The following is a 26,576-nucleotide window of genomic DNA, read 5'->3' on the forward strand; positions in this document are numbered from 1 at the left end:
GTTGTAGGCCTATTTTACCCCCCCCACATATCTTACTGTAGAACCACCACTTAGAACCATTATATTAATTCCTGTGTCTTTCCTGACAGATACCTCTGTGACTTCACCTACTACACCTCTCTGTACCTGAGCCATGGGCACTCGGCATTCATCCACGTGCCTCCCATAGAGAAGCCTTATAGTGGAGTGGACTTGGGTAGGGCCCTCCAAGCCATCATACAAGAGATGTTGAACATGCTCGACCAAACCAAAGAGAAGATCCACTGCCAGCGTGTGCACTAATTTACCTGTGAAAGCCAACTGCCTTTAACCCCTTACACACAAGAGAGATTATGCACTTAACCACAACTAGCCAAACAATGTTTTTGTTTCATTACCTCTTCTGGTGCAAATTCAAAGATGGCAACCATACAGACACTTCCAGTTGACTTATTTCACAGCCATTTCGTCACATTCTTCATTGCTGTTTCCTCAAGCTCTTGACCTGGCCCATTTAAAAAAAGAAAAAGAAAAAAATCTTAATGGTTATGATGAGGTGAGTAAAGCTGGTTCGGTGTTTTGGTGTAACGAGCTTTCCCCACATTCTGTTGACACAGAGATTGAGCATGACGATTTGAACTGGAATAACAGGAATTGACAGAAGTGAGCCACATGCTTGTTCTAAGAGCGCTACTCTTTTTGAATCTGAGAAGCTTCCATGGTTTTGACTCTTTATCCATACTTACACTGCTATCTCAGAAACAGGGTTAGTGTATGGAATAGCCCTTTTTTGCATCAACTCAATGTACAAGTTCCACATTATTTATTGTTATCTATCTAGTTATTTAAGGGGAATTTCTGTCTTTGGTTGTTATTCATCATCTTGAAGAGCTATTTTTGTAACCAGCTTTTTCATTAAAGTCTTAAGCGTCCACTTGTTGGTGCTACTTAAGTCATGCTAGTACTTCCTGGATTTGATGTATATGAAATGCCCGGCCTTTTCCTCTCCACTCACCAACAAAACCAGCGAACTACAACTTCTGATAAGGATAAAAAAGGACTTCTCACCTCTTTCTTTTTTATGCTGTGGGTCTAGCCAGCTTCCAGGTCTACAGGGCTGATCACGTCCCGAAGCAGTGCAATAAATCCAGCGGTGGTTTGTTTCTACGTCACCCAATGCTGGTGCAATGATGACACTTCTAAGTCTCCAGATCTGGAATCTATTTTCATCCACTGCAAACCTTTTTATTCACCCTGTGAATTTTCCTCAGTCATTCTGGCCGGAGTCTATATCGCTCCGAGCACCTGTGCACACAGAGCAACATCTACTGGCTGATCAGATCAGAGGTGGAAAGAGAATACCCAGATTCTACTTTGACCATCAATGGGGGGATTTTAACCATACCAGCCTACAACAGGAACTTCCCAGATACAAACACTTGGTGAAATGTTCAACAAGTCAAGAAAAAAATTCTGGACCATGTTTACAGCACTTTTAAAGGGACATACCATGCTGTCTCCCATGCTCCCTAAGGGAACTCCGACCATGTGATGCCACACCTCATCCCTGCATACAGACATCAACTAAAAACAGCCAAGCCTGTCAAACATGTGGAAATAAGACTGACGAGGCCATTGGGAAGTGAAAGCACTGCCTAGACACCACAAATTGGAACATATTCAAGGACAGCAAAGCCAACATACACGACTACACAGACAGATTCACATCCTACATCGGTGTATGTGAGGAGAACTACATACCATCCAAACATTTTTCTATCACACTTCAACGACAAGCCATGAGTCACTGGTGAGCTTAGGGCTCTCCACAGTGCCGAAGAGCAAGACCAGGGTACTCTATAGAGGTCAAGAAAAAGCTACTCTCAGGAATGAAGGCAGCCAAACAGCAGTACAAAGACAGACTAGAGCAACTGCTCGTCTGTCTGGAAAGGACTGAAAGAAATGTCCAACTAGAAACCTAAAACTACAAACCCTAACCCCTCACTGCCGAATAAACTCAACAAGTTCTACTGCAGATTTGACACACCCTCCACCTACCCCTCCTTGCCACTTCCCCCTCTCACCCATCTACCCCATCCCACCCCTCCCTTCCCCATTTCTCTCCAGGCTCCTCTCTCCTCTACTTAATACTTAAGTCTATTGACGCCACGTGCATCAATATAAGTAATACAATTTTAAAAATCATCATCCCCATTTTTTTACATGGGTTACGTCTCAATCCACCGCATCCACCTATGGCGGCCTTTCCGTATCTGCGGTGGAAGCTAACAGAGCTAGAGCTGTCAGACCATGAGACATCCTGAAAAATCTAGCTTCTCACAAAAACGTCTGTAGCTTCCGAACGGTTTGGCCTACAAACTAATAACCACTCAATGGAAAGGGGAGACTCTCACAAACACAATGGTGTTCTCCTGTGTCACGGGGACCTATCTTAAGATACTTCCATTCATTTGTATGGGTTATGGGAGTAGAAATAAGAGGTTAAATGTGTATCCAACCTTCAAAACCTTATTCCTTTATGATTTTTTTTCTTATTTTTTCTTATTTTTTGCCATTTATGAATGTTTATTCAATGTGTTTCTATGGGATATAGTAATGGCCAAGTTCAATATTTTATCAACATTTTTTTATATATTTTTTAAATGTTTACACCTAAAGGTGTGCTAAAATTCCAAATCAAATAGCTAAATGATCCATGGTATGACCATCTTAAAACAATTCCACGTGTTATGTCAGCTTAGTAACCCTCCCCTCAAATGGCTTAGATATTTAGAGGTTTAAAGCACTGCGCGGACCAGCTCTCCCGTTTTCACTGACCATATTCTACCAGTCATTAGAGCAATGCACTGTTCCTGCCTGTTTCAAATCTTCCATCATTGTTACAGTCCCAAAAAAACCTAAAGGTGTCCTGCCTGAACTTTTACAGACCTGCAGTGCTCACCTCGGTAATCATGAAAACCTTTCAGCGCCTTGTACTGTCCCATCTCAAAACCATCACTGACGCCTCCCTCAACCCACTGCAGTTTGCCTACAGAGCTGACAGGTCTGTGGACGACACTGTCGAAATGGGCCAACACTACATCCTCAAACACATCGATAACCCATAGACATATACAAGGACATAGTTTGTGGACTTTAGCTCTGCTTTCATTACATTATCTCAGAACTGCTACAAGACAAACTGTCCTAGCTGAACGTGTCCAGCTCCATCTATCAGTGGACTACTGACTTCCTAACCAACAGGACGCAACACGTGAAGCTGGGAAAACACCTCTCGGACTCTTTATCCCTCAGCACCAGAGTGCCGCAAGGATGCGTGCTCTCACCTATACTCTACTCACTTTGCACCTCTAACAACGCATCTGTCAAACTACTCAAGTTTGCAGATGACGCCACTCTGGTCGATCTCATCACCGAAGGCGATGAGTACATGTACCGTGGAGAGGTCAACCAACTAGTGGCCTGGTGCAGTCAAAATAACCTGGAACTCAGCACAGACAAAACCGTTGAAATGGTGGTTGACTTAAGAAAACGCCCCCCACCATCTCTCCCCCTCGAGATTGTTGGCTCAGCTGTTAGCACGGCTAAATCATTCAAATACCTGGGGACCATCATCTCCCACAATCTCAAATTGGAGGACAACATCACAGAGGTCACCAAGAAGGCACACCAGTGGATGTACTACTTGCAGCAGCAAAACACAATCTCCCAGCCATACATTATCTGGTTTTAAGCATCAATCGTTGAGTCCATCCTTCATCTCCTCCATCACTGTCTGGTTTGGGTCTGCCCACTGCAAGGGCAAACTGCAACACATACCCAAAATGTCTTGCCACCTGAATAGTTTCTTCCCCCAGGCTGTGGCCCTCACCAACCGGCTATCTGGCCCATAGAGACTAAAGCACTATGCACTCTATGCTGCACACCGCATCAGGCCATCTCTGAACTGTATACAAAATAACTGCATTTCACTCTGTCCAGCTCTCTGCATTTAGATAGATTCATACTGTAAATGTGTACCCACTGTACATTTGTATATCTGCTCATTCTCTATGTTCACTTTACCTAGTTGTATATAATGTGTGTAAACTTCGTTGTCTGTATTCTGTCTCTAAATGTTGTCTATCACAAGCAGCTGGCACCATATCACCAAGTACAACTCTGACTATTTGTAAATGTACTTAGTGAATAAAGGTGATTCTGATGGTGCTTTCATAAGGTGTTTTGCTGGATTTATATGTTGTATAGAAATTAATGTACCTGAAAAATGTTCTGTAGAGCAGACTTTTTTTTACATTTAAACTGCATATTGTGTTTTCATATCCACCCCAACGTTATCTAAACTTTTGTTTGTTGTTTTTCTTGGGGGGGAAAAAACAGCAATTTCAGATAGTTTCTCTTACTTGCAAAAGCCAAATGTTGCTCGTTTACATGGATTTCTTATTGTTTCTTGAGTATTTTTCTAAGAAGTTGTAGTTGTGCCTTTTACTACGGTTATTTATATCAGGGAACGGTTTGGTTCTATCTCATATTTTCAAGTCTGTGGGCCCAACTTTGATTAATAGCTGTATGGCGATGTTTGAAGTTCAATGAACTTTATCAGATCAGTATGCTTATCTCAGCCGAGGATTTCATTTGATGAAGTGGGCAGGTAGGCAGGCAGCCAGGTGAGAATTGGACCCAGTTCTTGCATTTCTGTAGCACTTTCTTTTTTTACTTTATTGACTGAATTGTTTTGGATGTTTCAGCTTTATGAACGTCATTGAGCTGGTTTAGTTTTGTTCTTGTATTTTTGTCATAACACAGTATTTGTTTTCAGTTGTCTCCCATTACGGCTTCTTACCGTGTTGTATCTATATTTTAAAAGACATGTCATACCTCTCGTGGTACAACCACATAATAACATACAGTAACTGATCCAGATGAATTGTATCTTCTTCCCAGAACAACTGTCATAAGCAATTTTGTTGCCTAAAATATGTTTTGTGTTTACTGGGTATTTGAGTGTTCATGGACTGTATCCATGGAGATTTGTCTTTGTGTCGTTTATGTGTTCCTTCACACTGTCACATACTGGTTATTACATATGTGATTAAATTGTGACTATACTCACAGATGTGAAAGCCTATGTCCCCAAATGCTTGTTGAGGTGACCAATTTCCTTTGAGGATACTCTTCTGACCTGTGCCATATGTAATAATGGAAAGGGCTGTAGAATATTCACTAGGTTACTATTTAGAAATGAACTTCCTACATACATCGATCCCAGTATGCCTAAAATCTATACCAACCTATAAATGCTCCTCTGTCTCAATGTGTAGGCCTATTGTTCTTAGATGTATATCATATTTTATGACATCTAGATGTACATCAAATTCCTCTGTATTTTCCCGTATTTCTATTTAGTGGTTGGTTTTGTAAACAAAAATAAGCATTGAAAAAGATGAACCTCATTAACGTTTGAATAAATACATTTTGGTTTCCCATGTGCCTCGAGAATAACCCACACACAATGTTAATTCTCTTCCAATCATAAGTATATTCATAGTAAACACTTCTAGTTGACAGCTACTGATTTTTTTTGACATGATAAAAAATAGATTTAGTCACCAATATCAATCAATCCATCAATAATAGTTTCATCCTACTTCATTTGCATTTCTGTTCTCTATGCACGTTGTGTGGCTAGGAAGTTCGTCACTGTTTGGTGTTGGAGTTCAGGCGCCTCGAGTTGTTTTCTGTTTAATTTCTGGTGCGGTTAGAATTTTGTTTAGGTTCAAATCAGACTTGAAGCAGAAGCGGTGATCACAGATATCAGCATTGATAAGCATATCACTGAAGCTCTTGATCATATTCAACGCCGCATCGGAGTCCGTTTAGGACGCGCAACTTGTGTCGAGATGAGTGTGGAAGCGTACGGGCCGAGTTCTCAAACGCTCACCTTCCTGGACACCGAAGAAGCGGAGCTACTTGGAGCAGATACCCAGGGCTCGGAGTACGAGTTTACCGATTTTACCCTACCTAGCCAGACACAAACTCAAGGCCACACCCAGAGTCAGCTGGACAATCAGGTTTCTATTCTTCATGTCAACAGTTAACGTTAGCTAGCCAAACACGCTAGCTAACAAGTAACGTTAGTTTGCTTGCTCGCCACCACCAACAATGTTGACTGTTTGCTTACGCTATCAACAGTTAGCTAGCCAGCTAATATTATAAAGCGTTGTTAGCCAGTGATCGTACTAGCTAGCTGACTAGCTAACTTGTTTGCTAACTAGCTAGCATTATATGTATCAATCACCTTTTACACGTCACTGTGCTGGCTATATTACAAAGTTAGTTGGTGATAGCTAACAGTGTAAGGTAGCTTTAGTTAGCTAACATAGCTTCTTGTCTAACACCGTATGACTTCCTCCTCTCCAAAATGAAAGGCCAAAAACATGTGCTAAATGTTGGTCATGCTAAAATGGCTAACTAACAACAACAGTACCGATGTGGGTAACGACGTTCTGCAGCAGTTCCAAGTATTCATCAAGTGGTTTGATTACAAACCAAAAAATTCGTCCACAAATTTAAAGTTTGCTTGTATTGTTTTACCTTTTTTAAAGTTGTATGTGTTCATAGTAGTGGCAAATTAAACATGCTTCTAACGTTACCTAGTGCCATAGCAATAGTTCAGTCTTAATTCAACCATACTCTATCTGTAGGTGAATGGTCCTAATGAAGGGCTTCACAATGGAGGGGTTGATGATGTTGCCAAGGCGAGCCAAATTCTCTCTGAGTTGAACTTTGAGGAGGATGAAGAGGACACCTATTACACTAAAGACCTCCCACTGCATGCCTGCAGGTAGTTTGTAAATAAAGTAAAATAATAACTGTTGTAATATAAACGTATTATAACTCTGTTATTGCTTTCGGTGCAGCTTCACCCGATTATGAGTAAATACGTATGACTGAGAAGTCATAAAAGGGCCTGTTGCTATGTTTCTTTTTTCAGTTACTGTGGCATCCATGATCCTGCGTGTGTGGTGTACTGCAACACAAGCAAGAAGTGGTTCTGCAATGGACGTGGCAATACATCTGGCAGGTATGCATCACAACAGCATCATATCCACACACAAAAAATGCATTCATAACATGCGTGTGTATGTAAGTTGATCGTCTTCCATGCTCTCGTTCAGCCACATCGTAAACCACTTGGTGAGAGCCAAATGCAAAGAGGTGACTCTGCACAAAGACGGGCCGTTGGGCGAGACAGTGCTGGAGTGCTACAACTGTGGCTGTCGCAACGTCTTCCTCCTGGGCTTCATACCCGCCAAGGCCGACTCTGTGGTGGTGCTGCTGTGCAGGTGTGTATAATGTGCTGAAAAAGAGGGAATGATGGCCAACGCTGTGTGTGTGGTGTGATAGAGAGACTGATTGTGTGTGTGTTATTACCATAGATTTGACAGTATACACACATGTGTTGCCATAGAGGCCGTGATGTAAACGTAAGTATCAAATCAACGCTTATTTGTCACTTACACCGTTTACAGCAGGTTGACTAGGTGCAGCGAAGAGCTTGCAAGTTAGCATTTCGCTGCACCGTTTATGCCTGCTATAAACTGTGTATATGACTTATAAACTTGATTTGAGAATGTCCTATTATGGCAAGAGATCAGCACAATCTTCTGTCGAACAGACTTTCGATAATGCAAGTGTAAGTTGACTATATCCAAATGTTTGTGCTCTTAGGCAGCCATGTGCCAGTCAGAGCAGCCTGAAAGACATAAACTGGGACAGCTCCCAGTGGCAGCCGCTGATCCAGGACCGCTGCTTCCTGTCCTGGCTGGTAAAGATCCCCTCGGAGCAGGAGCAGCTCCGGGCCCGACAGATTACCGCCCAACAGATCAACAAGCTAGAGGAGCTCTGGAAGGTACTGGGCTGACTCAACCCATCCAGGGCCATGAAGTAGACAATGCACTGTACACGTATCTTAACTTCAGAAATAACCATGAAACACCACAGCATCAAACATACTGGGGGGGTTCATTCAACAAATCAAGGCCTCTTTTGGGGCAGAAGGGCAACAAAACTAGGCAGGGACAGTCCCTACCAACACCTATCAGTAGCTGTAGGAGGAATCAGTCAGTGTTACCATATATGGACGTGCATGAAAGCTTGAACCTGTGCATCCTCTCGTCTCAGGACAATCCAACAGCCACTCTGGAGGATCTGGAGAAGCCCGGTGTAGATGAGGAGCCTCAACATGTGCTGCTGCGCTACGAGGATGCCTACCAGTACCAGAACATCTTCGGCCCCCTTGTCAAACTGGAGGCCGACTACGACAAAAAGCTTAAAGAGTCCCAGGTATAGCCTCCACATCCCCTTTAGATAATTAGGTCCCTTTAAAAATCTGCGATGTGGAGAACCCGGGTGGAGTCACGGAATGCAGACATTAAACAATATTCAAAAATGTATTGAACATATTAGGAAACCGACTAAATGTATTGAACTTTGTAGTCATGCGTTGATTCAGTTTTTACCTTCAACATTCTGAAGAGACAGTATGGGATTGCCCCTGTCTGTGTGTGCGAGTTTGTCTACCACTTTGTGTGGCTGATAGCGATGATGCTAATGATAACTATCAACTGGTAGATGGAAAGGCTTTCCCAAAAAACCTTTACAATTAAATATCAATTGCAAAGTAGCCTATGCCTACCTGGCAGAATGATATCATGATTATTTGCATCAATCCAGTGGTGATTTGTAAAGCAAACTCTGCACTCACATGTGTACTACAGAAAAACCAAAGTCTCTTGCTGGTGCACACTTGAATTAAGGGTATCTATACCCAAAAATGTAAAATTCTTTGAAAAAAAATTTTTCTCCCCCAGACCTCAAATGTGGTCTTCTGATGCAGTTTAAGCGTTGTTGCAGATTTGGAACATCCAATTTTGTAGTTTTTTAAATATATATTTTTAAAGTGTGTTTTAGTGAGCGAAAACCAGAAAAACGTCAGGAAAGCTGAAACATGGAAAATCAGAATTAATCAAAAATTAAATCTGATTTTATAGGGCCCAAGATCATCCATAATCTCCCCTTTAAATCAACAAAACGTCAGTCACACATGAGTCTACTGTGCAACTGCCTACTACAACATACCCACTCTATTAAATGTTTACATGCAGTACTTAATCTGTCTTGTGTGAGGTAAAATCATAATGGTGGAAACCTTGCTATAACCCGGCCAAATTTGTCAAATCAGTGAACATGTGCAGGGAACGATGCATGTTCAAAGAAAAGGAAATTGTACTTGAACATAGCAAGGGGGCCGAGTTTTCTTTTATGTAGCTAATAACAGTATGACGACTAACTTGTCCTATTTATTGTTTCCCTTGTTCTCATCTGGAACTCTTCATAGACCCAAGATAATATAACGGTCAGGTGGGACCTGGGGCTGAATAAAAAGCGGATTGCCTATTTCTCCTTGCCCAAGACGGATTCAGGTGGTAATTCTTTCAATTGACTTTTCTCTGTCTACCGGTTGTTCTGCTGTGCATAGAGAACCCTTGCATCCCACGCATCCCATACCTGCATCCCTGGTGGTGTGTTCGTTTTGTGTCGTGCCGTGTGTGTACGGTATTGTATTCTGTCCGCCTCATTGGAACCATTATTCGTATATTTTGTGATTATAGTTTTGAGCAAAGTGTTTCTGATGTGTCTCTGTTTGTGGTGGTTTGTACAGACATGCGGCTGATGCAGGGAGATGAGATTTGTCTGCGCTACAAAGGAGACCTGGCTCCACTTTGGAAAGGCATCGGCCATGTCATCAAAGTCCCAGACAGTATCCTTTAACTAAAAGACCATTCTGAAGAAAAACTTTAATTCTTCAATGGTTGCTCATCTCTACCCTTCTGACCACCTTTTCAAAGTGGTCCCTTTTTAACAAATAGGATCCACCTCTCCATCTTTATTTTTCCATGGTGGGGGTCAGAAAAAAAAGAAGCAATTTTGTGTCTCAACTTATCAGCCAATCTGGACATTCTCAATGTCTCAAATGCTGACTAGTTCTTGGTAACCAATGCAAAACGTGAGGTAATCAGTCTAATGATACTAGCCACGTTATTGGGTTGCAATGTTCAAAGGCTTGCAGAAATAAATAATATTTTATTGGGAGATAATTGCCTAATTTAAACCAAATTATTAAGGGTTCAATACCCCATGGAACTCCCTTAGGAGAAGCCCACCCATTAGTTAATGCCCCTCTAGTTTGCCCCTGGCTAGTGTATCTGATATATGCTAATGTAGGGGAAAATCTACAGTTTTGTAGACCTTGCTTTTCTTCCCTACTATTAGCCCCGTTCAAGTGGGTGGGGGAGGGGATGGGGACACGTCTTTTTCTTTCTAACATTCCACAAGGAGGAAAGGCTATTTTGCTGTACTTATTTCCTTAGCACCCTTTGTGAAAGACTATGGAGATGAGATTGCTATAGAATTGCGCAGCAGTGTCGGAGCACCTGTGGAAACAACCCACGACTACCAGGTGGATTTCGTGTGGAAGTCCACTTCCTTTGACAGGTGTGACAAGCCGATCGGAATATTTAAGCAGTTCTACTTTGGTTGTTGACGCTCTGGTGTTCTTAACGTGACTTCCAGAGTACTAATGCCTTAGCTTCGGCAGCGTTTCACATGATTTATCCCAAACGTAACTCCTGATATATATTATATATATTGAATAATTGAATGAATAAGACATGATATGAAGGTACTAGCTGGTATTATTGCTGTTAATCACGTCACTCTCTATCACCACCATAACCCATTGGTTTCCACTGGGTTCCAGAATGCAGAGTGCCCTGAAGACCTTTGCTGTGGACGAGACGTCCGTGTCAGGCTACATCTACCACAAACTGCTGGGCCACGAGGTGGAGGATGTCATCATCAAGTGTCAGCTGCCCAAACGCTTCACTGCCCAGGGCCTACCCGATCTCAACCACTCTCAGGTCTGACCCACACACATACTCTTAACACCTCATCTGACCTGACCCAACCTGACTGCCGGAAACTGAACTTGTTTGCATTTTTAACCATTCGTTTTAGTGGATGAATGATCACAGAAAATTAGATGGGGAAACCTTATTATAGTAACGTCGTCTTATAATCACAAAGAACTTCATTTGGGGTTAGATGTTAATTCCCCGTACTACCATGTGCTCTTTGCGCAGCTTTCATAAATGTTTTGATTTGTGTGTGTAAAATAGGTGTATGCTGTGAAGACTGTGCTGCAAAGACCCCTCAGTCTTATCCAAGGCCCCCCTGGCACTGGGAAAACTGTCACCTCTGCCACCATAGTGTACCAGCTCGCCAGGCAGGGCAACGGGTAAGATGGGTTACACTCACTATGCATATGTGTCTTTTTAAAGCATTTTCGTGTGCAGTTTACATTCAAGTCGTTAAGCGGAAGCTCTCATCTAGAACGACTTACAGCAAGTTATCGTACTTAACAAGAATGTGAAGCGACGCACATCAAAAGCATCTCCACGTTGCCCTAGCTTTCTGCGTTCATCTGTTGTGTTTGGTTCCTGCAGACCCGTGCTGGTGTGTGCTCCCAGTAACATCGCGGTGGACCAGCTGACTGAGAAGATCCACATGTCAGGTCTGAAGGTGGTCCGGCTGTGTGCTAAGAGCAGAGAGGCCATCGACTCCCCCGTCTCATTCCTGGCGCTGCACAACCAGATCCGCAACATGGACAGGTGGGGCATGCTGGGAAATTAAGTCTTTGTTAGCACTGTCTGAAATAGAATTTTACATGTAGTAGTGCTCTCGTAATCACTCATGTTAATGCTTGTAGCAGTGTATTATCCCTGTTTTGAATATCAAAGAATTACGGAAAGGGAAGGATGGATTTTTTTAAGCACTTACAACAGAACCTTTGATAGATATAATAACTCTAATTCTGTGTGTTTCTAATGGGGGTGTTCCTCTGCTCGGGCTTTGCTAACTCATGCCAAATCTTAAAACGCCTGGATAAGTATTTTAATTATCCGCTAACCACATTGTCATAGCAATCTGTAAGTCGATGACACAGTCGATGACGTGGCACGTAAACATTGGTTAATGCATGCAACTTCTGAGCAGGGGAATGCAACCACAGACTTAGTTTCGCATAGCCATATACCTCCAAATCGCATTGTTGTCACACCTCATTTGGAGGTCTGGAGAATTTTATATCATCCGAAATGGCTTGATTGGTCTGATGGCTTCCAGCGGCTACATTTTATTGGATGTTCAATTTCAAGAACCGTAACTCTCACATGTGACCGGGGCCACACTTGCAGAGAGTTGTTGCGTATGCTAGTTTGCAACATCGCAGAAAATAGAAGAGAACCTGGAGAAAACTTAATTCTGTTTTGGCAGAAATGTGCTCTACACAAATCGAGTCGAAGGCGTTACAAAGTCTCTGCACCCTTCAAAAAAAAGAGAAGTTATGGTGTGTCTACCTACAGGCCGTGGTAATAGTTTAGTGTGGCAGTCTGATTTATTGAAAGTGGAAAAACCGATGGTAATAGTAGTTTCTCATCTGATGTCAATAATCAAAGATCAGGTTTGTGTCCTTAACTCTCAAGGAATTGCCGCCGCATACGCAGTTTGAAATGAGATGGAGAACCTTTGCTCCTATGACACTATTCTAGTGGGCACCTTCAGAGCTCTGCCCAAACAAGGCATTTAATTGGTTTGAGGTGTTGCAAGGCGTCACTGATTCACTCCGGCTTTATACCCCTTTGGAACTAGTTTCTGCCATTACCTTCACCAGGTTTTCCGATTAGGGAAGCCAGGTTCTCGACAAGGCTACTAATGACTCAACCCACTTTGCCTGCTCTGTGTCTGGTGTGACCCTCAGTATGCCAGAGTTGCAGAAGCTGCAGCAGCTGAAGGATGAGACCGGGGAGCTGTCGTCTGCTGACGAGAAGCGTTACCGGGCCCTGAAGCGCACCGCTGAGCGAGAGCTGCTCACGGTGAGGAGGACTTTTACAACACTTACACCTTTGTCGCCCGATATGTCACAGCAGTATTATGAGAAGAGTATGGCAGGTGCTGTCAAGTAGAATGTTTTTTTTTATTTTTTTTTGACCTAGCGAAGATGATATGGGTTCCCCGTTCCTTCAATTTCAAACCAACTGTTAACCTGTTAACCACTGTTCCTCTTCTGTCCCTCGGCAGAATGCGGATGTGATCTGCTGTACCTGTGTGGGGGCAGGAGATCCACGCCTGGCCAAGATGCAGTTCCGCTCCATCTTGATTGATGAGAGCACCCAGGCCACCGAGCCAGAGTGCATGGTGCCTGTGGTCCTGGGTGCCAAGCAGGTACAACCACACACACCAATTTATGTTCAAGATAAACAGCTCAACTAGGTCAATTGTCCGTGACTTACGAAAACAATGTAAAAGCCCATGAGAATATTTGGTTAATTGATTGTCATTTCATCATTAATTCCCCCCTTCACAGCTCATTCTGGTGGGAGACCACTGCCAGCTGGGCCCAGTAGTGATGTGTAAGAAGGCAGCCAAAGCAGGCCTGTCCCAGTCTCTGTTTGAGCGTCTGGTGGTGCTGGGCATCAGGCCCATTCGTCTGCAGGTGCAGTACCGTATGCACCCGGCCCTTAGCTCTTTCCCCTCCAACATCTTCTACGAGGGCTCCCTGCAGAACGGAGTCACCGCTGGTGAGTTAGACGTTTTCACCAGGCGTAAAAAATAAAATGTAAAAAAAATGTTTTCATTTCAAAATAATTCACACTTATTATCAGCAATGTACTGGTGCCTTGCATCTAGAACATGTGACGTTTTTGTAGAAAGGTTGTTTGTTCACCCCTAGAAGATCTAGAAGTAGCAGTGTAGATCTGCTTTGGATTCAAGCGGTGTTTGTGTTCATACACTGAGTATAAAGCATTTACTCTACTGTGGAAGTTTGTTAGACCATTCTGAAATCAACTGCAACTCAAAGCATATTGCTTTTGGGCACGTATTTGCTGTTGAATAAAATGGCCAATTTTAGGTTTGTTCACAATCTCACTGAATTATTGAAGACCAATTCCCATACTAACCATGTTGACAAATTCTCTGTTTATCCTGGGAAGCTGACCGCATCAAGAAAGGCTTTGACTTCCAGTGGCCGCAGCCAGACAAGCCCATGTTCTTCTATGTAACTCAAGGCCAGGAGGAAATAGCCAGCTCTGGAACGTCCTACCTGAATAGGTACGGCTAACAGTCCTGTCAAGGTTAATCTCAAAGCATCAACAGAATTGATTGCTATTTTGAAATGCACATAGAGTGCGTCTCTTCATTTAGTTTGACTGGAACCATTTTAAACACTGTCCTCTCCCCAGAACTGAGGCGGCCAACGTGGAGAAGATCACAACCAGGCTGCTGAAGGCTGGGGCCAAGCCTGACCAGATAGGCATCATCACCCCCTACGAGGGCCAGAGGTCCTACCTGGTGCAGTACATGCAGTTCAGTGGTTCCCTCCATACAAAACTCTACCAGGTATGGCAGTATAGCTGAACTTGCACTTGTCTTGGGGGGAAAAAACAATTCAATATATTTTTGTTGTCGCAGTCTTCTCAAGAACATGATTTGTGATATCGATTTGCTTTGTTATTGTTCTGCAGATGGTAGCAGACTTATAAAATCTTAAAATAATATTGCGCTGCTAGTTCTGTCGATCCCTGTTGCCATTTGACCCAATGCCAAATGCAACAGGTCTCGATGACCAATGTTACAACATGGTTCTATCCTCTTGTCTTGCTATCAGGAGGTTGAGATCGCCAGCGTGGACGCGTTCCAGGGCAGGGAGAAGGACTTTATCATCCTGTCGTGCGTACGAGCCAACGAGCACCAGGGCATCGGCTTCCTCAATGACCCGCGACGTCTCAACGTGGCCCTCACCAGAGCCAAGTAAGCATCTGGACCATTAGTCTTCATTCTCACCACAGCTTCTCTGGATGGACAGTTTCAAATCTGTATGGACAAAGTCATAGAATTCCATATAAAAGACCTAGAATGGACAATGGGATCCTAGCAATAGTTACTTCATAGGATGTCTGTGTTCAAAGTCATGGTAGTTTAGAAGCCTTGATGATGAATCGTGATGAGCCTCAGTGGAACAGTATAGAATGCATCATCAAAATATCTATGTGAATCCCTGTCCACATTCATCCTTGACACCGTAGACAAAATGGTGCAGTTTGAGACTGCCTTGTCCTTAGATAGATTTCTCCCACTGTGTGTGTGTGTAAAACGTATATTTTCAGGTATGGGGTGATCATTGTGGGCAACCCAAAGGCCCTGTCCAAGCAGCCTCTGTGGAACCACCTTCTCAACTACTACAAGGAGCAGAAGGTTCTGGTGGAGGGACCCCTCAACAACCTGAGAGAGAGCCTGATGCAGTTCAGCAGGCCCCGCAAGCTGGTCAATGCCATCAACCCTGTGAGTTATCACACTTGCATGAACACGCATTATATGTTGGAGTGTACAGTTGGCACATGTTTTCAGTGTGGGTATTGAACCCATGATGATTCTATTCCCCTCATATCCTTTTTTAAATTAGTACTTAACACTTTTACCTCAGTAACACTTTGGCCAATATGTAATGCCATTTACAGCAATGTTATAACAGTACAGCAGTGCCACTGTGTTTTTGAGGGTATTGAACCCTTGTCTGTGTTCCAGGGAGCCCGGTTCATGAGCACTGCCATGTATGATGCCCGTGAGGCCCTCATCCCTGGGTCTGCCTACGATCGCAGCAGCGCAGGTTAGTGGGAAAGTGTTTAATATAAGGCCGTGGCTACGGATTCCGTGGCTACGGAAACCTCTTTCTCAAAGCTAACATTCCGGATCACATTCGGCATGTGTTATTTTACACACATTTGTTTTTCTAATGTATTTGCTGCTCACACTCCTCTCTTCATGTTTTGCTCTTTACTCACCCTCTTCTGAACCATGATGATGTCTGACTCCTATTTTTAAACAGCTAAATTAAAAACCCTGCGCCGATTTGAACAAACATTCCAAAACATATACACTTCTCAAAAAAATAAAGGGAACACTAAAATAACACATCCTATTTGAATGAATGAAATATTCTTATTAAATACTTTTTTCTTTACATAGTTGAATGTGCTGACAACAAAATCACACAAAAATTATCAATGGAAATCAAATTTATCAACCCATGGAGCTCTGGATTTGGAGTGACACTCAAAATTAAAGTGGAAAACCACACTACAGGCTGATCCAACTTTGATGTAATGTCCTTAAAACAAGTATAAATGAGGCTCAGTAGTGTGTGTGTGGCCTCCACGTGCCTGTACAACCTCCCTACAACGCCTGGGCATGCTCCTGATGAGGTGACGGATGGTCTCCTGAGGGATCTCCTCCCAGACCTGGACTAAAGCATCCGCCAACTCCTGGACAGTCTGTGGTGCAACGTGGCGTTGGTGGATGGAGCGAGACATGATGTCCCAGATGTGCTCAATTGGATTCAGGTCTGGGGAACAGGCGGGCCAGTCCATAGCATCAATGCCTTCCTCTTACAGGAACTGCTGACACACTCCAGTCACATGAGGTCTAGCATTGTCTTGAATTAGGAGGAACCCAGGGCCAACCGCACCAGCATATGGTCTCACAAGGGGTCTGAGGATCTCATCTCGGTACCTAATGGCAGTCAGGCTACCTCTGGCGAGCACATGGAGGGCTGTGCGGCCCCCCCAAAGAAATGCCACCCCACACCATGACTGACCTACCGCCAAACCGTTCATGCTGGAGGATGTTGCAGGCAGCAGCACGTTCTCCACGGCGTCTCCAGACTCTGTCACGTCTGTCACATGTGCTCAGTGTGAACCTGCTTTCATCTGTGAAGAGCACAGGGCGCCAGGGGCGAATTTGCCAATCTTGGTGTTCTCTGGCAAATGCCAAACGTCCTGCACGGTGTTGGGCTGTAAGCACAACCCCCACCTGTGGACATCGGGCCCTCATATCACCCTCATGGAGTCTGTTTCTGACCGTTTGAGCAGACACATGCACATTTGTGGCATGCTGGAGGTCAATTTGCAGGGCTCTGGCAGTGCTCCTCCTGGCACAAAGGCGGAAGTAGCGGTCCTGCTGCTGGGTTGTTGCCCTCCTATGGCCGCCTCCACGTCTCCTGATGTACTGGCCTGTCTCCTGGTAGCGCCTCCATGATCTGGACACTACGCTGACAGACACAGCAAACCTTCTTGCCACAGCTCGCATTGATGTGCCATCCTGGATGAGCTGCACTACCTGAGCCACTTGTGTGGGTTGTAGACTCCGTCTCATGCTACCACTAGAGTGAAAGCACCGCCAGCATTCAAAAGTGACCAAAACATCAGCCAGGAAGCATAGGAACTGAGAAGTGGTCTTTGGTTGCCACCTGCAGAACCACTCCTTTATTGGGGGTGTCTTGCTAATTGCCTATAATTTCCACCTGTTGTCTATTCCATTTGCACAACAGCATGTGAAATGTATTGTCAATCAGTGTTGCTTCCTAAGTGGACAGTTTGATTTCACAGAAGTGTGATTGACTTGGAGTTACATTGTGTTGTTTAAGTGTTCCCTTTATTTAATTTTTTTGAGCAGTGTATATTATTAGGGCTCTCCCCGACCAAAATAAATCTTGCTTGACCGAGAGTCATCTGTCAAGTTTTTAAACGTGTATTTCCCCATATACAATATAGACACATATGTTTAGGAAAATAATTTCCTATTCCCTCAACCCTTTAAGAGTCCTTTAGGTGCCTTTTGGCAAATTCCAAGCAAGATGTCATGTACCTTTTTACTGAGGAGTGACTTCTGTCTGGCCAGAGGAACTCTGGAGCTCTGTCAGTGACCATCGGGTTCTTGGTCACTTCTCTAACCAAGGCCCTTCTACCGATTGCTCAGTTTGGCCGAATCAGACAGGTGTACAACATACAATTTCAGTAGCACATGTCTTAGAGCGATAGACTGTGCCATCCCCACGGCCTTCACAATGGATTAATCCACTGAGACAGGCGTGAATCAGACAGGTGTCTTGTACTCCATATTAAAAAATGTATATTTGCTTCTGCTTGACTAAAGAAATCTCGGTCGACCAACGGCCTATCGACAAAACAATTGACCAGTTGACTAAATGGGGTCAGCCCTATATATTATGAAGGCTACAACCTTCTGTCTGTTGTAACGGATATCGCAAGTGCACAAGCAGGATGCAGGCCCTACACTTTGGAGCAAAAAACTATCAGCGTGTTGTGTGATGTAGGCTAAACTTTATAGGTGCTGCCATATCGTACACATGTCTGCCTCCTGTGTGACTTAGTCAGTGTTTGGGTTGATGATGTAAAAAATTGAATTCCATCTCTAATTACACTGCGTATCTGTCTTGCTGCGTTCCACCTCTGGGTAGCCGAGCATGTATCCAGACCGGTAAAAAGACTCTGACAATGGGCAAGTTTGTTTTGCATCGCTCGGTGTCATAGTTATGCCATATATACTGCTGTACCGTGGCGAGAGTAAATGGCTGCATGTAAACTCCGCAGCTAAGAACATGATATTGCTAGACTGCCTGTTTGTGTCATGCTTATGTTTACAATACTGGCAACAAAGTTTGTACTAACATGTCTAATGTATTTTGTGTCAAACATGTACATAGCTGTAGCCTACTCCTCTCCTGAAAAAAAGAACTTGAAGACGTGTGCTTATGCTTACTGCGGCATGGAATGCAATATTTAGAACAGTTTAGTGTACAACATGACGTTTTGTAGGCTACACCAGTGACCAGACGAAGGCGACCGAGTAGGGGGGAGCGGCAGGGGAGCGCTGAGCGCAGCAGTACGTAGGCAGCAGAGTGGTCACTCTGCTACATCAAAAAAATATCCGGCACATCCGCAGATATATCTGTATTTTTAGCCTGGGCAAATTGGGATACAGAATCTCTGTATCCGTAGCCACTTCGTTTTCATTGTTTTATAATGCGTTAACTTGTTCTTTAACCTCTTCAATAGCCCACTAACATTTACAGTGCCTTCAAAGTATTCATACCCCTTGACTTATTCCACATTTTGTTGTTAGTCTGAATTCACAACTGAATTAAATATTTGTTTTCAGCCATTTACCCATACCCCATCATGACCAAGTGAGAACATGTTTTCAGCCATTTACCCATACCCCATCATGACCAAGTGAGAACATGTTTTCAGCCATTTACCCATACCCCATCATGACCAAGTGAGAACATGTTTTCAGCCATTTACCCATACCCCATCATGACCAAGTGAGAACATGTTTTCAGCCATTTACCCATACCCCATCATGACCAAGTGAGAACATGTTTTTAGACATTTTTGCACGTTTTATTGAAAATGAAACATCTCATTTAATTTAAGTATTCACTCCCCTGACTCCATCTGGGTAAGTCTCTTAAGAGCTTTCCACACCTGGATTGTTCAACATTTGCCCTTTTATTCTTTTCACGGTTCTTCATGTTCTGTCAGATTGGTTGTTGATCATTGCTAGACAACCATTTTCAGGTCTTGCCATAGATTTTCAAGTAGATTCAAGTCAAAACTGTAACTTGGCCACTCAGGATGATTAACTGTCTTCTTGGTAAGCGACTCCAGTGTAGAATTGGCCATGTGCTTTAGGTTATTGCCCTGCTGAAAGGTGAATTCATTTCCCAGTGTCTGGTGGAAAGCAGACTGAACCAGGTTTTCCTCTCGGATTTTGCCTGGCTAGGCTCCGTTTCTGTTTTCATACTGAAAAACTCTCCAGTCCGTAACGTTTACAAACATACCCATAACATAATGCAGCCACCACAATGCTTGAAAATATGGAGTGTGGTGCTCCGTAATGTGTTGTATTACATTTGCCCCAAAGATAACTTTGAGGCAAATAACTATTGAAGACAAAAAAAAGTTACTTGCTTTGCCACATTTTTGCAGTTTTACTTTAGTGCCTTGTTGCAAACAGGATGCATGTTTTGGAAAAAATGTATTCTGTACAGGCTGCCTTTCCCTCTGTCAATTAGGTTAGTATTGTGGAGTAACTACAATATTGTTGATCCATCCTTTCGGAGACAACTATCACCGCCATTGTAACTGTTTCACAGTCCCCATTGCCCTCATGGTGAAATTCTTGAGTGGTTCCTTCCTCTCCTGCAACTGAGTTAGGAAGGACGCCTGTATCTTTGTAGTGACTGGGTGTATTGATACACCATCCAAAGTATAATTAATAACTTTACCATGCTCAAAGGGATATTCAATGTCTGCTTTTTTTTACCCAGCTACCAATAGATGCCCTTCATTACGAGGCATTGGAAAACCTCCCTGGTCTTTGTGGTTGAATCTTTGTTTGAAATTCACTGCTCGACTGAGGGACCTTACAATTATCTTTCTGTGTGGGGTACAGAGATGAGGTAGTCATGTTAAACATTATTATTGCACACAGTTCATGCAACTTACACTGAACCATAATATAAACTAAAGTGTTGGTCCCATGTTTCATGAGCTGAAATAAAAGATCCCAACAACTTTCCACATGCACAAAAAGCTTATTTCTCTCAAATTGTGTGGCCAAATGTGTTTCCATCCCTGTTAGTGAATATTTTCTCCTTTATCAAGAGACTCCATCCACCTGACAAGTGTGGCATATCAAGAAGCGGATTAAACAGCATCATCATTACACAGATCATTGCACCTTGCGCTGAGGACAATAAAAGCCTACTCTAAAATGTGCACTTTAGTCACACAATGCCACAGATGTCTCAAGTTTTGAGGGAGTGTGCAATTGGCATGCTGACTGCAGGAATGTCCACCCAGAGCTGTTGCCAGATAATAATTTAATGTTAATTTCTCTACCATCAGCTGCCTCCAATGTCATTTTAGAGAATTTGGCAGTACGTCCAACCGGCCTAACAACCGCAGACCATGTGTATGGTGTTGTGTGGGCGAGTGGTTTGCTGATGTCAATGTTGTGAACCGAGTGCCCCATGGTGGGGTTGTGATATGGACAGGCATAAGCTACGGACAACGAACACAATTGTATTTTATTTTTTGGCAATTTGAATGCACAGAGATACCGTGACAAGATCCTGAGTCCCATCGTCGGCCATTCATCCACTGCCATCACCTCCTGTTTCAGCAGGATAATGCACGGCCCCATGTCGCAAGGATCTCTATGCAATTCCTGGAAGCTGAAAATGTCCCAGTTCTTCCATGGCCTGCATACTCACCAGACATTTCACCCATTCGAGCATGTTTGGGATGCTCTGGATCGACGTGTACGACAGCGCATTCCAGTTCCCACCTATATTTTTTGGGGCTCCCGGTGGTGCAGCGGTCTAAGGCACTGCATCTCAGTGCTAGAGGCATCACTACAGACCCTGGTTCGATCCCAGGCTGTATCACAACCGGCCGGGATCGGGAATCCCATAAGGCGCCAAACAATTGGCACAGCGTTGTCCGGTTTTGGCGGGGGTAGACCGGCATTGTAAAATAAGAATTTGTTCTTAACTGACTTGCCTAGTTAAATAAAGGTTCAATTAAAATGTAAATATCCGGCAACTTCACACAGCCAATGAAGAGGAGAGGGACAACATTCCACAGGCCACAATCAACAGCCTAATCAACTCTATGCGAAGGAGATGTGTCGCTCTAAATGAGGCAAATGGTTGTCACACCAGATACTGACTGGTTTTCTGATCCATGCCCCTACCAGTTTTTTTAAGGTGTCTGTGACCAACATATGCATATCTGTATTCCCAGTCATGTGAAATCCATTAGGCTCTAATTTCAATTGACTGATTTCCTTATATGAACTGTAACGCAGGGGAGGCATGTAGCCTGGTGGTTAGAGCGTTGGGCCAGTAACCAAAGGGTGCTAGATTGAATCCCCGAGCTGACCATGTAAAAATCTGTCGTTCTGCCCCTGAACAAGGCAGTTAACCCACTGTTTCTAGGCCGTCATTGTAAATACAAATTTGTTCTTAACTGACTTGCCCAGTTAAATACATTTTTAAAAACGCAGTAAAATCTTTGAAACTGTTGCATGTTGCGTTTTTATATTTTTGTTTATTATATTATGTTACTTGTTAAGCACATTTTTACTCCTGAACCTTTTTAGGCTTGTCATAAGAAAAGGGTTGACTCGACATTTCATTTTTTTATAAAAAAAATTCTTTAAAAAAAACGTCCACTTTGGGGTATTGTGTGTAGGCTAGTGATGACAAAATCTAAATTGAATGCATTTTAAATTCCGGCTGTAACACAATGTTTTGGGGGGGAAAGTCAAGGTTGTGAATACTTTCTGAAGGTACTGTAGGCTAATGCCTTGCTAGAACTCTAAGGTGGCACCAGACTTTATTGCATTGCTAGATGCAACAAACGCATCCTACAGCAATGAGACCGCTCACACACTACTGTGACATGTTTTCTGTGTGTTTCTTTCTACAGGGCGTCCATCCAACATGTATTTCCAAACCCACGATCAGATCGGCATGATTGGGACTGGGCCAGCCCACATGGCGGCCATGAACATGCCTATTCCCTTCAACTTGGTGGTGCCCCCCATGCCTCCGCCAGGCTACCTGGCCCAGGCCAACGGCCCTGCTGCAGGTGAGCAGGAAGCAAAACAACTACTATTCATTAGTTGTTCATATATTGACTGGTGGATATTGTATTTGGCCCTGTGAAGTTGGACATTATCCAAATGACCAGAAGTCTCTGTGCTGCTCACAAGAGTATTCTTCATGTGGTACTGTTGTTGGTGATATTATGTTATGGGGGTTTGGAGATGTCCTCGTACCCCTACTATTTCTCGTCTGTAATGCATGTTCATTGTTTGTTCGTGTGTTTGATAAGTGAGCGGGAACATACTCTCTCTGTGCCACCCAGGTCGTGGTGGGGTGCTGAAGAGCAAAGCGGGGCGTGGCGGGCGCCAGAGGACCCGCGGCATGGGGAACCACGGTAGCAGCGGGCAAGCCAACGGGCACAACAGCCAGGCTAGCCAGGACGTATCTTCCCAGCCCTTCTCCCAGGGGCCACTCACCCAGGGCTACATCACCATGAGTCAGCCCTCCCAGATGAGCCAGCCTGGCCTCTCCCAGCCTGAACTTTCCCAGGTAACAAGACCGGCCTAAACTCCACTCTTTACTACCTAATACCAAATCAGAATCTGGCCTTGTACTCCTATGCCCAATCCCAAATCGTACCTTACTCTTTATGTGATTGTGGAGATCTGAGAGGATTAGATGGGTATAAGTAAAAGATTATAACATCTTCACCTTTCCCATTGGTTAGATGTAATGTTTTTGACATATTGCTTGAACCAAGCAAGAAGCAGTATGGTAATAATAACGTAAGCAATATGGTAATAATGCCACCTCTGATTTGCTGGGTGGAGGTTCATATTGCTGACATCTGATACTCTTAGGGAAATGTGTTGGAAGCAATGTCCCCTTTAAGCTGCGTGCGGGCGCGCAGAAGAAATACAGTATTGTCCCACGGAGGGAAGCACGAGATTGAACTTCACTCAACTTTTTAGTTTTCCCTGTTAACACTATCAACTTTTCCCTTTACTGCGGCTATTGTGATCGAATCAGCGCAATATTAGCCACTTTCAATGCAACATACCAAAACAAAAATAACTATGCAAGACTTAGAATGCAAAACTAACTACACAAGATTTTGTTGTAGCGTGCGGCATTACCAATCAGAGCTGTAGTAGGCCTATATGCAAATAGACCATTGCCATATATGGATCTGTGCCATTTACTTTGAGGCAGGCTTGAATAAGTAGCCAATAAATAGGCAGAGGGTAGCATAATTTGTCTGATTCTCTGTAATAATGGTATGGAAATAATAATGCATTTTATTTTGTAAAGTGGTTTCTTGCATCAAACAACACAACATGCATGTTCTTTTCTAAAGTTTCATGGAATGTAGGCCTACATTCAAATCAAATCAAATCAAATTTATTTATATAGCCCTTCGTACATCAGCTGATATCTCAAAGTGCTGTACAGAAACCCAGCCTAAAACCCCAAACAGCAAGCAATGCAGGTGGAGAAGCACGGTGGCTAGGAAAAACTCCCTAGAAAGGCCAATACCTAGGAAGAAACCTAGAGAGGAACCAGGCTATGTGGGGTGGCCAGTCCTCTTCTGGCTGTGCCGGGTGGAGATTATAACAGAACATGGTCAAGATGTTCAATGTTCATAAATGACCAGCATGGTCGAATAATAATAAGGCAGAACAGTTGAAACTAGAGCAGCAGCACAGTCAGGTGGAAGTTGAAACTGGAGCAGCAGCATGGCCAGGTAGACTGGGGACAGCAAGGAGTCATCATGTCAGGTAGTCCTGGGGCATGGTCCTAGGGCTCAGGTCAGTTGAAACTGGAACAGCAGCATGGCCAGGTGGACTGGGGACAGCAAGGAGTCATCATGTCAGGTAGTCCTGGGGCATGGTCCTAGGGCTCAGGTCCTCCGAGAGAGAGAAAGAAAGAGAGAAGGAGAGAATTAGAGAACGCACACTTAGATTCACACAGGACACCGAATAGGACAGGAGAAGTACTCCAGATATAACAAACTGACCCCAGCCCCCCGACACAAACTACTGCAGCATAAATACTGGAGGCTGAGACAGGAGGGGTCAGGAGACACTGTGGCCCCATCCGAGGACACCCCCGGACAGGGCCAAACAGGAAGGATATACATTGAACACCACACACTGGCTGCTACTGTAGGCTGAATGATAGAACAGCTATTTCCATGTTAAAATGTTATGGGATGCATTTCCTCCATTGTTTTTGATGGTAGACCACTCAGATAGGCCTACGTTATGATCAAATAGCCACAGTAGCCTACTTGTCCACTGTTAAAACTAACTTAAACCGGGTACAGCCTCAGTGTTCACAGTAAATGTGCGCTGGAAGTTGCACAGAGTTTTCACAACATTCAAGTTTGCGCTCAGCAGACCTGAAATTTGCTCAGTGCTGAAAAAATGTAGGAAACATTAGTTGGACGAATTATGTTTTGGATGTAATTGGGTGTTTCTCCTTCTGTTTTAACAGGACAGTTATTTAGGTGACGAGTTCAAGTCCCAGATCGACGTGGCTCTGTCGCAGGATTCGACTTACCAGGGTGAACGTGCATACCAACATGGTGGAGTGACTGGACTGTCACAGTACTAGAGTGTAAGATAACTATTCACATTCCCACGGTACTAGAGTCATCAAGAAGTGTTATTGATTTGACCTCCACTGTACAGACCAATAATCGTGTTGGCGGAAGCCATTTTGAATATCCTTATTGTTTCCTTTTCTCAGGTTGTTGGAAGAGGAGCTAGGCTTGAGCTGAGCTTAGTTCATCAGCATTTTAATCTGGGTAATAATAAAAACAAAAAATGGAGACCTGTTTTCCTCTACAACTGAAGCACCACCGTGTGAAATCAACGGGAGAGAGAAACCAACCAATCGCGAGAGAGAAAGTGGTAGAAAAAACGGACGGCCAGGAAGAGGGAACGTGTGGGAGTGAGGGACCACTGCCGGCACATGGGAACGAAAGCGAGAGGAAGACGGTGGCCAGCGGTCGAGCTGTCGTGAGGAAGACGAAACGAGGAACAACTCCCTCCCTCCACAACCCTTTTCCCACCTCCCATTCTAACCTCACACCTCTGTCTGAGAGAATGACCAGTTATCCAGAGGACCTTGCTCTTTGATCAACTAACAGAGAATGAAAGACAAGTTCTCAAGCAACTTGGCTGGGGGAGCACTTTCCACTAACTCTCGAAAGCGGATAACAAGAATGTAGAGGGGGGAGGGTGTGGAACACTTCAAGCAGGCAACATAGGAAATCGTCACCTCAATGTTGATCACTTGCGGTGTTGATCTCAACTCTCAGACCTGAAATCTCATCAAATGACCGCAAGAGGAACCGTCTCCAAGAGGAACCGTCTCCAAGAGGAACCGTCTCCAAGAGGAACCGTCTCCAAGAGGAACAGTGGCAGTTCACATCGTCGTTCAACTTTTGAGTTGAAAAGTTTTCTCCGCTAAAGTCTGATAATAAAGAACTTTGAATTGAAATGCCTTTGATGGCCTTCAGAACCATTTGGCTTTTTCAACAGGTCTTTTCAGAAACAGGTGGTTAACTAGAAGTCTGGTGGAGTTGAGTGGCATGGGGATATCAGAGGAAGGTTTCTGAAGTGGTGAGCTCTGGATCCAAGAGATCTTTAATCATGAGACTATTTGTTTTTGAGCGCAAAAGGCAAAAAATATTTAATAGAAAAATGACCAGCATTGAAGAATATTGACTCAATATTATTTGAAGTTGTAGCAAAGGCTTTTTTGATCTTTTGAAGGGGGGGGGGGGGGGGGGGGGGGGGGGTTACATGAGATTTCGCCCGCTGTGCTGTTCAGTGGATAATATTCTATGTTTTAAATGTTTTTATGCTTAGATTGGCAGCGGTTTTGAATGAATGCTCTATTTGGGGGAATTCCTTGTGGATGTAAGATCCATCTGCATGAACACTGAGCTATTAATGGAAACTGATTTCCA

The 26,576-nt window shown here is 43.8% G+C and overlaps 3 protein-coding genes across 6 annotated transcripts in view; 2 read left to right on the forward strand and 1 right to left on the reverse strand.

The window, feature by feature from the left end:
* The window catches only part of LOC109902373 (pyroglutamyl-peptidase 1-like), a 7,925-nt gene extending 3,697 nt beyond the window's left edge, over positions 1 to 4,228 (forward strand). The window contains exon 5 of the mRNA XM_020498672.2: positions 90 to 4,228. Within this exon, the coding sequence (XP_020354261.1) occupies positions 90 to 282 (193 nt within the window). The 3' untranslated portion in view covers positions 283 to 4,228. The remainder of the gene's footprint in view (positions 1 to 89) is intronic.
* Positions 1 to 6,029, reverse strand: part of LOC109902375 (U6 snRNA-associated Sm-like protein LSm4) — a 19,616-nt gene extending 13,587 nt beyond the window's left edge. Inside the window, exons 1-2 of the mRNA XM_031786258.1 lie at positions 5,942 to 6,029; positions 378 to 484 (exon numbers count right to left, since the gene is read on the reverse strand). Coding sequence (XP_031642118.1) covers positions 378 to 410 — 33 coding nt within the window. The 5' untranslated portion in view covers positions 411 to 484; positions 5,942 to 6,029. The remainder of the gene's footprint in view (positions 1 to 377; positions 485 to 5,941) is intronic.
* Positions 4,344 to 26,104, forward strand: LOC109902372 (regulator of nonsense transcripts 1-like). 4 transcript variants are annotated; one of them, XM_020498668.2, is made up of 24 exons: positions 4,344 to 6,071; positions 6,705 to 6,844; positions 6,995 to 7,084; positions 7,179 to 7,346; positions 7,732 to 7,912; positions 8,185 to 8,346; positions 9,401 to 9,488; positions 9,725 to 9,823; positions 10,434 to 10,557; positions 10,823 to 10,982; positions 11,241 to 11,359; positions 11,568 to 11,732; positions 12,881 to 12,995; positions 13,201 to 13,344; positions 13,487 to 13,700; positions 14,115 to 14,232; positions 14,364 to 14,520; positions 14,789 to 14,931; positions 15,288 to 15,462; positions 15,706 to 15,787; positions 22,479 to 22,640; positions 22,920 to 23,146; positions 25,094 to 25,216; positions 25,349 to 26,104. In XM_020498668.2, the coding sequence occupies exons 1-23, from the start codon at positions 5,901 to 5,903 to the stop codon at positions 25,211 to 25,213; spliced, it is 3,324 nt and encodes a 1,107-aa protein (XP_020354257.1). In that variant the 5' UTR covers positions 4,344 to 5,900; the 3' UTR covers positions 25,214 to 25,216; positions 25,349 to 26,104. The 4 variants fall into 4 exon arrangements, with proteins under 4 accessions (XP_020354257.1, XP_020354259.1, XP_020354258.1 ...); XM_020498670.2 differs by having other exon boundaries at positions 10,449 to 10,557; XM_020498669.2 differs by having other exon boundaries at positions 9,401 to 9,485.
* The last annotated feature ends 472 nt before the right edge of the window (positions 26,105 to 26,576 follow it).

The sequence above is a fragment of the Oncorhynchus kisutch genome, linkage group LG13 (genome assembly GCF_002021735.2).
Source record: "Oncorhynchus kisutch isolate 150728-3 linkage group LG13, Okis_V2, whole genome shotgun sequence".
Classification (NCBI taxonomy): domain Eukaryota; kingdom Metazoa; phylum Chordata; class Actinopteri; order Salmoniformes; family Salmonidae; genus Oncorhynchus; species Oncorhynchus kisutch.